Genomic DNA, 12,848 nt, shown 5'->3' on the forward strand with positions numbered 1-12,848 from the left:
AGGAGTTGTGGCGAACAGCCCAATCCCAGACCCGAAGAGCTTCCTGGCAAAGAGGGGCCGAGCCCGTGCCCCCTTGCTTGTTGACATAATACATGGTGACCTGATTGTCTGTGCGAATGAGGACCACCGTGTCGTGAAGCAGATGCTGGAAAGCTTGGAGAGCATTGAAGATGGCTCTGAGCTCCAGAAGATTGATTTGATGGAGTCTTTCCGCACTGGTCCAGAACCCTTGAGTGCGAAGACCATCCAGATGAGCCCCCCAGGCATAGTTCGAAGAATCGGTCGTGAGAACTTTCTGGTGGGGAGGAGTGTGAAACAGCAAACCTCTGGATAGATTCGAAGAGGTCATCCACCAAAGTAGAGACTGCCGAAGAGCAGGAGTGACAATGATGTGACGGGACAACGGGTCGGATACCTGAGTCCACTGAGATGCCAGGGTCCATTGAGGAATTCTGAGATGCAGTCTGGCAAAAGGCGTCACATGAACTGTAGATGCCATGTGGCCCAGGAGGACCATCATGTGTCTCGCTGAGATGGAGTGGCGAGAAGACACCGACTGGCAGAAATGAAGGAGAGCATCCATGCGCTGAGGAGGAAGGAAAGCTCGAAGTTGAATGGTGTCCAGGACCGCCCCGATGAAGGGGAGAGACTGGGTGGGCTGAAGATGTGACTTGGGAAAGTTGATCTCGAAGCCCAAACTTTGTAGGAAACAAATGGTAGTCAAGGTCGCCGAAATGACCTCTGGAGCTGACGGGGCCTTGATGAGCCAGTCGTCGAGGTATGGAAACACCTGAAGACCCCTGTTCCGGAGTGCCGCGGCCACCACCACCAGACACTTCGTGAAGACTCTGGGAGACGAGGAGAGGCCGAATGGAAGCACTCGATACTGCAGATGCAGATGTCCCACCCGAAATCTGAGGAACTTGCGGGAGGCCGGATGAATGGGGATGTGAGTGTAGGCCTCCTTGAGATCCAGAGAGCATAGCCAATCGTTCTGCTCGAGGAGGGGGTAGAGAGAAGCAAGGGTCAGCATGCGGAACCGCTCCTTGACCAAAAACTTGTTGAGGACCCGAAGGTCCAAAATGGGACGCAGATCGCCCATCTTCTTTGGGACGAGAAAGTACCGGGAGTAAAACCCCTGGTTCTGCTGATCTAAAGGAACCGGCTCGACGGCCCGAAGCCGAAGCAGAGCCTGAGCCTCTTGAAGGAGAAGGGCGGTCTGCGTCAAGTTTGAAGGATACTCTCTTGGCGGGTGGTCCGGGGGGACCCGTTGGAAATGAAGAGAGTATCCTTCTCTTACGATGGTAAGGACCCAAAGGTCCGTGGTAATGGTCTCCCATCGATGACAAAAATGATGGAGACGACCCCCAATGGGAAAAACAGGGGAAGACAGAACGAGGTCGGTTATGCTCCCTGGAAAAGAGTCAAAAAGGCTGAGTAGCCTTGGGTGCAGCCGGCATCTGAGGCTTCTGTTGAGGCTTCTGAGGTGGCTGCCTCTTCGCAGGTTGTCTCGCTGGAGGAGTTTGGCGAGGAGTATAACGCCGCTGGTAAATCAAAGGCGGCCTGGTAGTCCGAGACTGTTGAGGCTTAGGCTTCGGCCGTAGAATAGACTGAAAGGACTTCTCATGATCCGAAAGCTTCTTAGTAACAGTCTCGATAGACTCATCAAACAGATCCGCTCCCGCACAAGGCACATTTGCAAGCCTGTCTTGGAGGTTCGGATCCATATCAATCGTACGAAGCCATGCCAAGCGACGCATGGCTACTGAACAGGCGGCAGCACGTGCCGAGAGCTCGAAGGCATCGTAGGAGGATTGCATCAGCTGGAGGCGCAGCTGTGAAAGGGTCGCCACCACTTCTTCGAACTCGAATCGAGCCTGAGCATCGATGAAAGGGATAAACTTGCGGAGCACCGGCAAGAAGAACTCCAAATATGAGGAAAAGAAGAAATTATAATTGAGCACTCGAGACGCCATCATAGAGTTCTGGTAGATCCGTCTACCAAACTTATCCATCGTCCTCCCCTCTCGGCCCGGCGGTACTGAGGCATAAACCTGGGAGGGATGAGATCGCTTGAGAGAGGACTCGACCAGGAGGGACTGATGAGAGAGTTGAGCACCCTCAAACCCCTTATGGTGAACGATGCGGTATCGAGCATCCAATTTGCTGGGAACTGTGGGGATGGAGTACGGTGTCTCAAAACAGCGCATGAAGGTCTGGTCAAGCAGTTTATGCAGAGGAAGCCGAAGCGATTCCGCCGGAGGGTGAGGTAAGTGCATGGTGTCTAAATACTCCTTGGAATATCGAGACTCAGTATCCAAAGTCACATCCAAGTCATCCGCCATTTGTCGGAGGAAGGAAGAAAAGGACAGTTGGTCCGCCAGCGCCGGCCGGCGAGACGGACTAGAAGAAGTAGAAGCCTCTGGGTCCAGAGAGAATTGGGAGCGGCAAGGAGAATAGGAGGTAGATGGTTCCCCATACTCCGGTCCCTCAGGCGGGGATAAATCCGACGAGGAGTATCCCATATGCTGCATCTTCTTTTGCGGAGACACCTCCGAATGACGCGAAGAGTGCCTAGACGAGTGTCGAGATCGATGCCCCTCCCGGTGTCGGGATGGAGAACGGGACCTCCTATGCATCGCACGGTCCCCTGAAGCCTCCACGGAATGGATCGGACTTGATGCCGTGGATCGTAGATGTGGCAAGGACGCGGACTCCCGCGACGCCACCCAGGCCTGGTATGGAGTGCGGAAGAACTCTTCCTGCGATGCGGTATGCCCAGGGCTCCGATTATCAGGGGCTTGCATAGTACTCTGATGGCGAGGAGGCGTGATGGGTTCCAAAGGCGGCATATCACTAAAGGAAGCCCGCCGCGAGGCCCCCGCCGCCCTCCGCCGATCCTCCTCGTCGAGCAGTGAGATCGAACGACGAGGGGGCGGTCCGCCCCCCGGGACCGGGACCGGGAGGTCACCCTGAATGGAGGCGATAAGCCGGGGTCCCATAGACTGCATAAGCTCGACAAACTGAGCTTCCAGCAGGGATCGCAGCGAAGCCGATATGGAGGGATCCGCACCGAAAGGGGGTCCTCCAGCACGGTCTTCGCGCTCCTTTGTGGTCAAGTGCTTCTGCTTGCTAGCTTTAGGCACTTTGATGACCACCGGAGGGACAGTGGAAGGCGGTACCTGAGCCGAGGAGACGGGAACAGGCACCGGTGTCGAACTCGAGGCTGAAGTCGGTGTGAACGATGCCGGCTTCAAAAGGCCAGGTGCAGAAGTCGATGATGCAGGTTTCGCATGGACCGGCGAAACTTCAGCAGAAGTGGAAGCAGACGGCTCCTTAGCAGTCTCCATCTTAAACATCGACTCCCAGAGCAAGCAGCGCTGCTTAAACGAGCGCGCAGTAAGCGTGGAACAAGGCCGGCACGATTTCGGAATGTGTTCTGGACCAAGACACTGAAGACAGCGCCGATGCGGGTCCGTCAACGAAATCGCGCGCTGGCACTTGCTGCACTTTTTAAAACCGGTGATTGGCCGGGACATAGGCCGGAAAATCGTCGCAGCAAGGTCGAAGGCGCTGGGCCTAAGCCACGAGGCCGGCCCGGCCGAACCGCCGGAAGAAATAATTTTTTTTTTTTTTATGTTAAAAGAAAAACTACTGTAAAGTAGAAATAAACCAAAACGCGGTATAAAGAAGGCAAATTACTGAAATTCAGTCAGCGCAGAATGAAGTGAAACTTCTCAGCTCCGCGGAAAGAAAAGAACTGAGGAGACACGCCCGGTACATCGGGCGGAAAGGCACTGGCGCATGCGCGGTGCGGGCATCTCGAAACTTCTAAGTTTCTTCAAGCAAGACATGCTTTCAAGATGTCCGTATCGGGGCTCTGTCGGATGACATCACCCACTAGTGAGAATACCTGCCTGCTTGTCCTGGGATAATGTTAGATTTGGCAGTAGAGGGAGTGGGAGAGATGCACCCTGGATCTCTCTCTCTCTCTCGCCACTCCCTGTATACAGGGAGGGGATCATGGAACGGTGAGATGATGAAGGCAGGGAGATGGGCACAGGGGAAATACTAGAAAAGGACATATAGGAGACATAGAGATGCTGAACATGGGGAACAATACATACACAGAGATAGAAGATGAATGGTGAGCATGGAGAAAGAAGAAATGTCAAAAGAAAACAGAGACCAGGTCGTTCTTCTTTAGCTTCCAGCTGGCTTAGGGCTCTCTCTGAACAGGGGGCAGTTGCCCTAGTTGCACTCCCCTAACACTATTCCTGTCATGTGTGACTGCGGTATTCTGTTAGCATGATTTTTCTGTATAGCATTCTGTAATAATTTGGCTTATTCAGTTTTCTCAATAGTGGAGGGGATATTTGTGAAGGGGAGGGGAGATGGGAGTTTTGTTGATTCTTGCTCTGTATTATTTGTGTTTATAAAATGACAATTGTACAGAATATTGTTTCTTTTTATACTTTAATAAAATAAGTTCAATATAAAATGATAATTATTCAAGGCTTGAGTGGATGGGATCAGACGGTTTGCGGGGACGGGGCGGGGACTGAGTTCAAGGGGACGAGGCGGAGATGGGGACTGAGCTCGTGGGGATGGGATGGGGACAGGGACAAATTTTTTCCCCATGTCATTCTCTACACAGTCCTTCGGCCTTCCCTTACTTTAAGTCTGCATGAGGATTCCTTGATTTTTTTTTTGTGTCCAGTGTTATGTGAATGTGAAAAGCTACAGGTTTTACCCACCCCTCTGCCCATTGTTCAATATGAGTGGGCTGTTTAGCACTTTGTCCAATGGGATAAAGGGAAGAGAAGCCCCTCTCAAGAGCTGGGCTGGAGGTAGTGGTCAGGATTATTCTTCTTAGGAAGAGACTGGATGGAAATGGATCCCAGGAAGGAGAGACACTGTGTGGAATAGAACCTTTTACCCTAAAGACCCTGAAATACAGAAGGAAATTGGTTTGCCCTGGAAACTGGAAGACCAGTTATCCAAAAAGATTGGATTATTGCTAGAAGGATCATAGACACAGACAGAGAAAAAAGTGTTAATTTAATGCTGCACTCTTTCAGTTCTGAAAGACTGTCTCAGAACTGTACTATTTTGCACTTAGGTTCAAGTAAAGGAGTTACAGCACCCCACTTCTAACTTTGAGTGGCCTTTGGGGAAATTTCTATACCATCGTCCTGAAGGGAAATCCCTTTCTGGGAGGGATGGGGGTCTTAGGGTGTGATCCAGCTATGTACCACCCTAAGACCAAGGCTGTCTCTTTACAAATATCAAGAAAGATCTTTGGCCTCTGTAGTTCCCTTTTTTAAAATTAATATATAGGACAGAGGATGCAGAAAATAAAGTCAACAGCAGCATGGGAAAAAAAAAGAAAGAAAGGCAGCCGAGACCATAGTAATGCCATTAGATAGATTGTGAGCCCAGGGGGACAGACAAGGAAAAATGCATGAGTATCTGATAAATTCATGTAAACCATTATGAGCTCCATTGGGAGAATGGTACAGAAAATTAACTAAACAGATAAATTATTCCCACCCTGCTAATGACCTCTTCTGTCCAATACTTTACTTGTACATAGGTTTAACTGTTCAAAGTTTACTTTTTATGTTATAAGAACATAAGAACATAAGCAGTGCCTCTGCTGGGTCAGACCAGAGGTCCATCGTGCCCAGCAGTCCGCTCTCGCGGCGGCCCAACAGGTCCAGTACCTGTGCAGTAATCCTCTATCTATACCCCTCTATCCCCTTTTCCAGTAGGTAATTGTCTAATCCTTTCTTAAACCCCATATCCTTCAAATTTCTTAGTTTCTCTACTTCCAGCCCTGTTACACAATAAAATAAGGAGAAAAGTTACAAACCATGATTTGTAAATCCCAGCCCCAGTGCCCAAAGACGACCCCAAGGTTGGGGCTCCTCTATTTCTGGATCCTCAGGAATTGATGCAAGGTCTTGCACCTGCACAGTATCCAAAGAACTCAGGGTCCCTGAAGCTGAAGAGGATGACTGGCTGGAAGATGATTGGGGACCACTGGATGAACTGGAACCACCCTGAGACTGTTGAGTTCCACCTACTGTCTCTCGAGACATCTTAAAAAAGGAAACAAAACTTGTTACAATAAGCAGAAATGATGAGTTGCTACTTGCAAAAATACACTAAAAATAATGGCATCTTTATGGATAGAAATTCCACATGTGAAGAGAAAAAACCAGTAGCAGGGGCATACTATCATGCACCTAGCCAAAAAGCACAGATGCGAAAGATTAGAGAAACTGGGCCTCTTCTCCCTCGAACAGAGGAGATTGAGAGGGGGTATGATCGAAACATTCAAGGTACTGAAGGGAATAGACTTAGTAGATAAGGGCAGGTTGTTCACCTTCTCCAAGATAAGGAGAACGAGAAGGCACTCTCTAAAGTTAAAGGGGGATCAATTCAGTACAAACATAAGGAAGTTCTTCTTTACCAAGAAAGTGGTAAAAAACTGGAACTCTCTTCTGGAGGCTGTTATAAGGGAAAACACCCTCCAGGGATTCAAGACAAAGTTAGACAAGTTCCTGCTGAATCAGAACATACGCAGGTAGGGCTAGTCTCAGTCAGGGCGCTGGTTTTTGACCAGAGGGTCGCCGTGTGCACGGACTGCTGGGCACGATGGACCACTGGTCTGACCCGGCAGCGGCAATTCTTATGTTCTTATGTAAATGTTAACAGGTATTATGGAAGCTAACAATTTGGCAACAATAATGGATGATTTCAATTGCTCCAATACTAATTAATGCTGTGATCTTGAAGAATAAGCATGTCTAGCTAACAGGGTCCCCCCTCCCTCGACGTTTTTTCTTATTTGTTCTTTTTCTTTTGAAATTGTAGTTCTACCCTTTTCCCCACCTATTCATGCAGGTCGTCTACAGTTAGTCCGTCTCTATGTGATTAATTTTAATGTACATCACTTTGAATTTATTATAAAAGCGTTTTAATCAAATTTTAATAGAAACTAACTGGCTATGTGTCATGTGAGAACATGCCAAGGAGGTTGAGGTTCCTAGATTAAATAAATGACTGCTTGGTAAAAAAAAAAAACCAAAAAACACAAAACACATACTTTCCTGGACCTACACTCATAACATGAACTACTACACTTCTCCCTCCGTATTCGCGGTTTCAGCACTCGCGGTTTCGCTTATTAACGATTTCTTGCATGCTGACTCCTGCCCCACCCCCCCACCCCCAATTATATCATGAGTAAAGTACTGTACTGACAAAAAGTTTGGCGCTTACCAGCTTTCACCCTGAAAATTGATGCTTCCCAGCATGCACAGAGAACATCGCTGCTTCCCAGCTTTCACAATTGCTGTTATTATTCACGATTTTAATATATTAAAGAATGGCTGTCACAAAAAAAATCGCAAACAACATATAAAAAGTTATTCAGTTTTTCCGTATTCGCGGTCATGTTCCGCCCCTAACCACCGCAAATACAGAGGGAGGTGTGTATTTATCAAATCACTTGGGCTATCCTGTCCCTAGTTCTGGACTCTGGCATTTCCAGCAAAATCTCCCTCCAGCAAACAAGATCAAATGCTCACTTATTTGAGACATATGTTGAAAACTCCCATGTAATTGATTCTTAAAAACAGCCTTCTTTATATTTCTCTTAGTTTTGTTTTGCAGACCCAGTAAGTTAGTTAGGTGTTCGAGTCCTAGCAACTTGATGACTTACAGATCTAAAAAGAGATCTGTTTTGTGCTAATCTGGTAATGTCATCCAGAGTCATCCCTAGGGCTGTGGAGTCGAGGAGTCGGAGACAATTTTGGGTACCTGGAGTCGGAGTTGTGGGTACCAGAAACTGAGGACTCGAAGGATTTATCTACCGCCTCCACAGCCCTGGTCATCCCCATGGTTGTTTTCAACAAGTCCAGCCATCTCATTGCAGGTCGTCCTCTTTGCCTGGTTCCTTCCATCTTCCCAAACATTTTATTTATTTGGTTTATTTGGCTATTTATTTGGTCCAACAAGCTCAAATCGGGTTACAGGGTTGATATACATAATACACAGACAATATAGAAACATAGAAAGTTGACGGCAGAAAAGGGCTACAGCCCATCAAGTCTGCCCACTCTACTGACCCACCCCATTAAGTCTGAGTGCTGCTCGACCCACGTAGGGATCCCACGTGGATGTCCCATTTATTCTTAAAGTCGAGCACGCTTGTGGCCTTGATTACCTGCACCGGAAGTTTGTTCCAGTGATCTACCACTCTTTCTGTGAAGAAATACTTCCTGATGTCACCATTAAATTTCCCTCCTCTGTGTTTGAGCGGGTGCCCCCTTGTGACTGAGGGTCCCTTGGGAAGGAATATATCGTTTTCCACCTCGACACAACCTGTGACGTACTTAAAAGTCTCAATCATGTCACCCCTTTCCCTGCGCTCCTCTAGAGAGTAGAGCTGCAATTTGCCCAGTCTTTCCTCGTATGAGACACCCTTGAGTCCAGAGACCTTCCTAGTGGCCATTCGCTGGACCGACTCAGCTCGAAGCACATGTGGCCTCCAGAATTGCACACAGTACTCCAGATGAGGTCTCACCATGGTTCTATACAGTGGCATGCTCTGTCAACTTTTTGTTATTCGCTTTGAACCTAGTTTTAAGGGGTTGGCAGAATACAAAACTAGCTAACAGTCACAAAAGTAATAAAATATTCTCTAAATTTGCAGTCTCTTTAGAAGTAGTAGTCTGTACTAATAATATCCATTGTGAATCTTTTGCCTTGGAACGAGATTCTTTATAGTGGGCTCTTTATACCTGCTTCTCGATTCAGCTTCAGCTTCCAGAAGGTTAATTTGAAATAGAGCATTGATCTCAAACTCAAACCCTTTGCAGGGCCACATTTTGGATTTGTAGGTACTTGGAGGGCCTCAGAAAAAAATAGTAAATGTCTTATTAAAGAAATGACAATTTTGCATGAAGTAAAACTCTTTGTAGTTTGTAAATCTTTCCTTTTGGCTAAGTCTTAATAATAATATTGTAATTTATAGTTAAAGAGACATGTAATCAAGAAACTGTTTTATTTTAACTTTTGTGATGATGATAAATATACTGAGGGTCTCAAAATAGTACATGGCAGGCCGCATGTGGTTCCCGGGCTTCAGGTTTGAGACCACTGACATAGATGATATAATGAGGAGCCGAGTTCTCTGAGCCTGCAAGTCCACAGTCTTGGTAGCTAGACCCTTCCCCAGTCTCAACCAAAAACAATTTTCAATTGTTCTGTCAGAATGATGAATTCATTTACAAAGTCAGTGGTTTATGCACAAAAGCAGACTGTTTGAGGAGTGTTCACCTTCACTGCAGATTTCTGAGAAGAGTGTGGACAGTGGTTAAAGCTACAGCCTCAGCACCCTGAGGTTGTGGGTTCAAACCCACACTGTTCCTTGTGACCCTGGGCAAGTCACTTAATCCCTCCATTGTCCCAGGTATATTAGATAGATTATGAGCCCACTGGGACAAACAGGGAAAAATGCTCAAGTACCTGAGTAAATCCATGTACATTACTTCCCTGAAATTTGCGGGGGTTCCGTTCCAGGAATACCCGTGAATTTTGAAAAACCGCAGATGCGGTTCTACATCTGTCAAAAGTCAGGAGAGGCAAGAAAGGGCAGCTGGGGCTCCGGCAGGTGCAGAAAATCATTTGCGGTATGTTCCGACCGCCTCTTCCTGTTACTAAAGTCAGGCTACATCAATCAGGAGCTGCTTTGACACGCAGCTCCTGATTGGTGTAACATGACTTTAGTGCAGGAAGAGGCGGTCGGAGCATACCACGAATTACTGAGTCTGCGATTCGTGAACTGCGAATTCGAGGTGGAACACTGCAAACCATTCTGAGTTCCCCTGGGTGAACGGTATAGAAAACTGAATAAATAAATATTTTTGTAGTGAGGGAAACTGCCTGTGTAGACAAATTTTCAAATCCATGCTTGTTACTTCTGAGAGAAAACGTACTCACGGAAAAGCAGATGCACATCTCTGCAGTATTTTCCTTCCTGGGTAATCTAAGCAAATGATGTATCCAATTTTGTTTATTGCGAATGCAAACCTTAAAGGTAAAAACTACCCATCAGGTTTACATGGATGTTGGCAATTTATCACCCTCTAAATTTAATAACCCTCCCCCCCATACTAATGAAAAATTTGGTCATTTAACAAAACCATTCAGAGTAAAACAACTATACAGAAAGGAAAAGATTTAGCTAATACCTTTTTCACTTATAGCTCAAGGTACGTTACATTCAAGTACAGTAAGCAGGGTATCTTTCCTATCCTCAAAAAGCTTATAATCTAAGATTATACCTGAGGCAACGGAAGGTTAAGTGACTTTCCTGAGATAAAGCCTTGGAATGGGGTATTTTTGGGAAAAAAAAATCCAAGTCAGAATTGGGACATTCCACTCATTATGTCCAAAAAGGTCCATCAGAGCCATTTTTTAATAGGAAAAACGTCTGGGTTTCCCTTAGAAAAATGGCTCAAAGATAATGTCTTCTGTGCAAAAATGTCTACAAAAGAAAAGCCATTTTCCAAACTGACACATCAAAATTTAAAACACCAAAAAAAAACAACCAAAAACTAGGCACAAGAACATCAGTCTGTTGTCCTGGTGGAGGTAGATTATGCGGCTGACGCTACCTACGATATGCTCAGAGTTATTAGTAAAGTCTCAGCCTATACAATCTCTATCCGCAGAATGCTCTGGATCAGGGCAGTGGGCAGGAGAATCGGCATCTAAAAGCTACTTTTAACAGCGGCAAATGCTTTTTGGCAAAGAATTGGATGACCTGATGACGTGTAATGGACCGCCGTCCTAAATCTCTGCCAGGCAGTAAAACCACGATGATCAGGCAGTTCCAATCATAGTTCCTTTCGTGGGTACAGAAGACAGCATTATGGGTCTACAGGATTCTTGTCTCAAAGGTCCTATTCAAGGATCTAGGCAAAGGTTTGGCAGCTCCAAGAGAGCCCAGACATCTGGCTCCCATTCAGCAGCCAATTCTAAGAAGTGCCAATGATGCCAAGTCGGCCTCCGAGTTCCCCCCGCATCGCAGGGAAACTTTTGTAGTTCTGGCAGACTTAGGCACAGATTTCTTCAGACTAGTGGGTGCTTGAAATAATTTGAGGGCTACAAACTTGAATTTTATTGCCCCCTCCGGGACCTCTTCTTGGACTCTCTGGCGGGAAGACCAGAAAAGGCTGCCAAGATCAGAGTGACGGTGCAAAGATTGTTACAAATTGGAGCCATAGAGCTTGTCCCAGATATAGACTCAAGCTTGGGGAGATAGTTTATATCAGGGGTGCCCACACTTTTTGGGCTTGCAAGCTACTTTTAAAATGACCAAGTCAAAATGATCTACCAACAATAAAATAAAAAAAAAACTACAAAGCACACTGTTCGCAGAGAAAATGTTAATTATCATTTATATTTCGTGGTTTTTTCAAATAGGTCAAGGCAGATGACTATGTAATGTCTCCTCAGTAACAACTATACAAAAATAGACAAATAAACCCCCTCCCTTTTTACTAAACCGCGATAGTGGTTTTTAGCGCAGGGAGAACATAACAACATAAGAATTGCCATTGCTGGGTCAGACCAGTGGTCCATCATGCCCAGCAGTCCACTCACGCGGCAGCCCTCTGGTCAAAGACCAGCGCCCTAACTGAGACTAACCCTACCAGTGCACGTTCTTGTTCAGCTGCACTGAATGCCCTGCGCTGCTCTCGGTGCTCATAGGCTCCCTGCACTAAAAACCGCTATTGCGGTTTAGTAAAAGGGGGCCATAGTGCAAAAAAGACAACATATATAAATTCTCAAAATGGACACATTTTGATCACTAAATTGAAAATAAAATCATTTTTCCTACCTTTGTTGTCTGGTGATTTCATGAGTCTCTGGTTGCACTTTCTTCTTCTGACTGTGCATCCAATATTTCTTCCCTTCTTTCAGCCTCCTGTATGCTTCCAGACCTCATTCCCTCAGCAAACCTTTTCCTCCTCTCTCCCTGCCCTCTCCCCTTTCTTTGTCTCCCTGCCCCCTTTCTTTCTGTCTTTCTCTCTCCAAGCCCCCTTTCTTTCTGTTTCCCTGCCTGCCTCCTTTCTTTCTTTCTCCCTGCCCTCCCCCAAGCCACTTCCGTCGCCACCGGGGAACAGGCCTCCAAACCACCACCACCCCAAGTTCTCCCTGCTTCCCGACGCAGAAGTGCCAGGCTGACCAGCCTTCACCCCCAACGTCAATTCTGAGGTCGGAGAGGAAGTTCCGGGGCAGCCAGGCGATTGGCTGGCCCGGAACTTCCTCTCTGACGTCAGAATTGACGTCGGGTGGAGAAGGCTGGTTGGTTCAGCGCTTCTGCGTCGAGAAGCAGGTAGAACGCAAAGGCAATGCGATCGACTTGTGCTGCCTTCACGATCTACTGGTCGATCATGATCGACTTTTTGGGCACTCCTGCTCTATATACTGCCATAGAGCTGGTCCCAGATGTAGACTCAGGTTCGGGGAGATACTCTATATACGTCATTGTGCCCAAAAAAACTCAAGACAATTGGAAGGCAATCCTAGATTTCAAGGTGATCAATGCGACATTGAAAGTTCAGATTCTGAATGAAAACTGAGATCAGTCACTGCTTCGGTGGCTCCTGACAAATTTCTGGCCTCACTGGATGACAAAGGCTTACTTGCATATTCCCAAATCAAAGAACATTTCACATGCTTCATACGCTAGAGAAGCACTTTCAATTCACAATGTTGCCTTTCGAGTTAGCCACTGCACTGTGCATCTTCACCAAAGTAATGGT

General features: G+C 46.8%; 1 protein-coding gene across 6 annotated transcripts in view; it reads right to left on the reverse strand.

Moving 5' to 3' along the window:
- The window catches only part of CHEK2 (checkpoint kinase 2), a 216,846-nt gene that overhangs the window by 197,303 nt on the left and 6,695 nt on the right, over nucleotides 1–12,848 (reverse strand). For 5 of the 6 annotated variants that reach the window (XR_004540432.1, XM_033956284.1, XM_033956282.1 and 2 more), the window contains exon 2: nucleotides 5,876–6,104. Coding sequence is in view for 5 of the 6 variants with exons in the window: in XM_033956284.1 (XP_033812175.1) it covers nucleotides 5,876–6,104 (229 nt within the window). In the remaining variant the exon portion in view is untranslated. Of the gene's footprint in view, nucleotides 1–5,875; nucleotides 6,106–12,848 lie in introns of all 6 variants that reach the window. The other variant, XM_033956286.1, reaches the window with a different exon arrangement.

Source organism: Geotrypetes seraphini, chromosome 8, assembly GCF_902459505.1.
Source record: "Geotrypetes seraphini chromosome 8, aGeoSer1.1, whole genome shotgun sequence".
Lineage (NCBI taxonomy): Eukaryota > Metazoa > Chordata > Amphibia > Gymnophiona > Dermophiidae > Geotrypetes > Geotrypetes seraphini.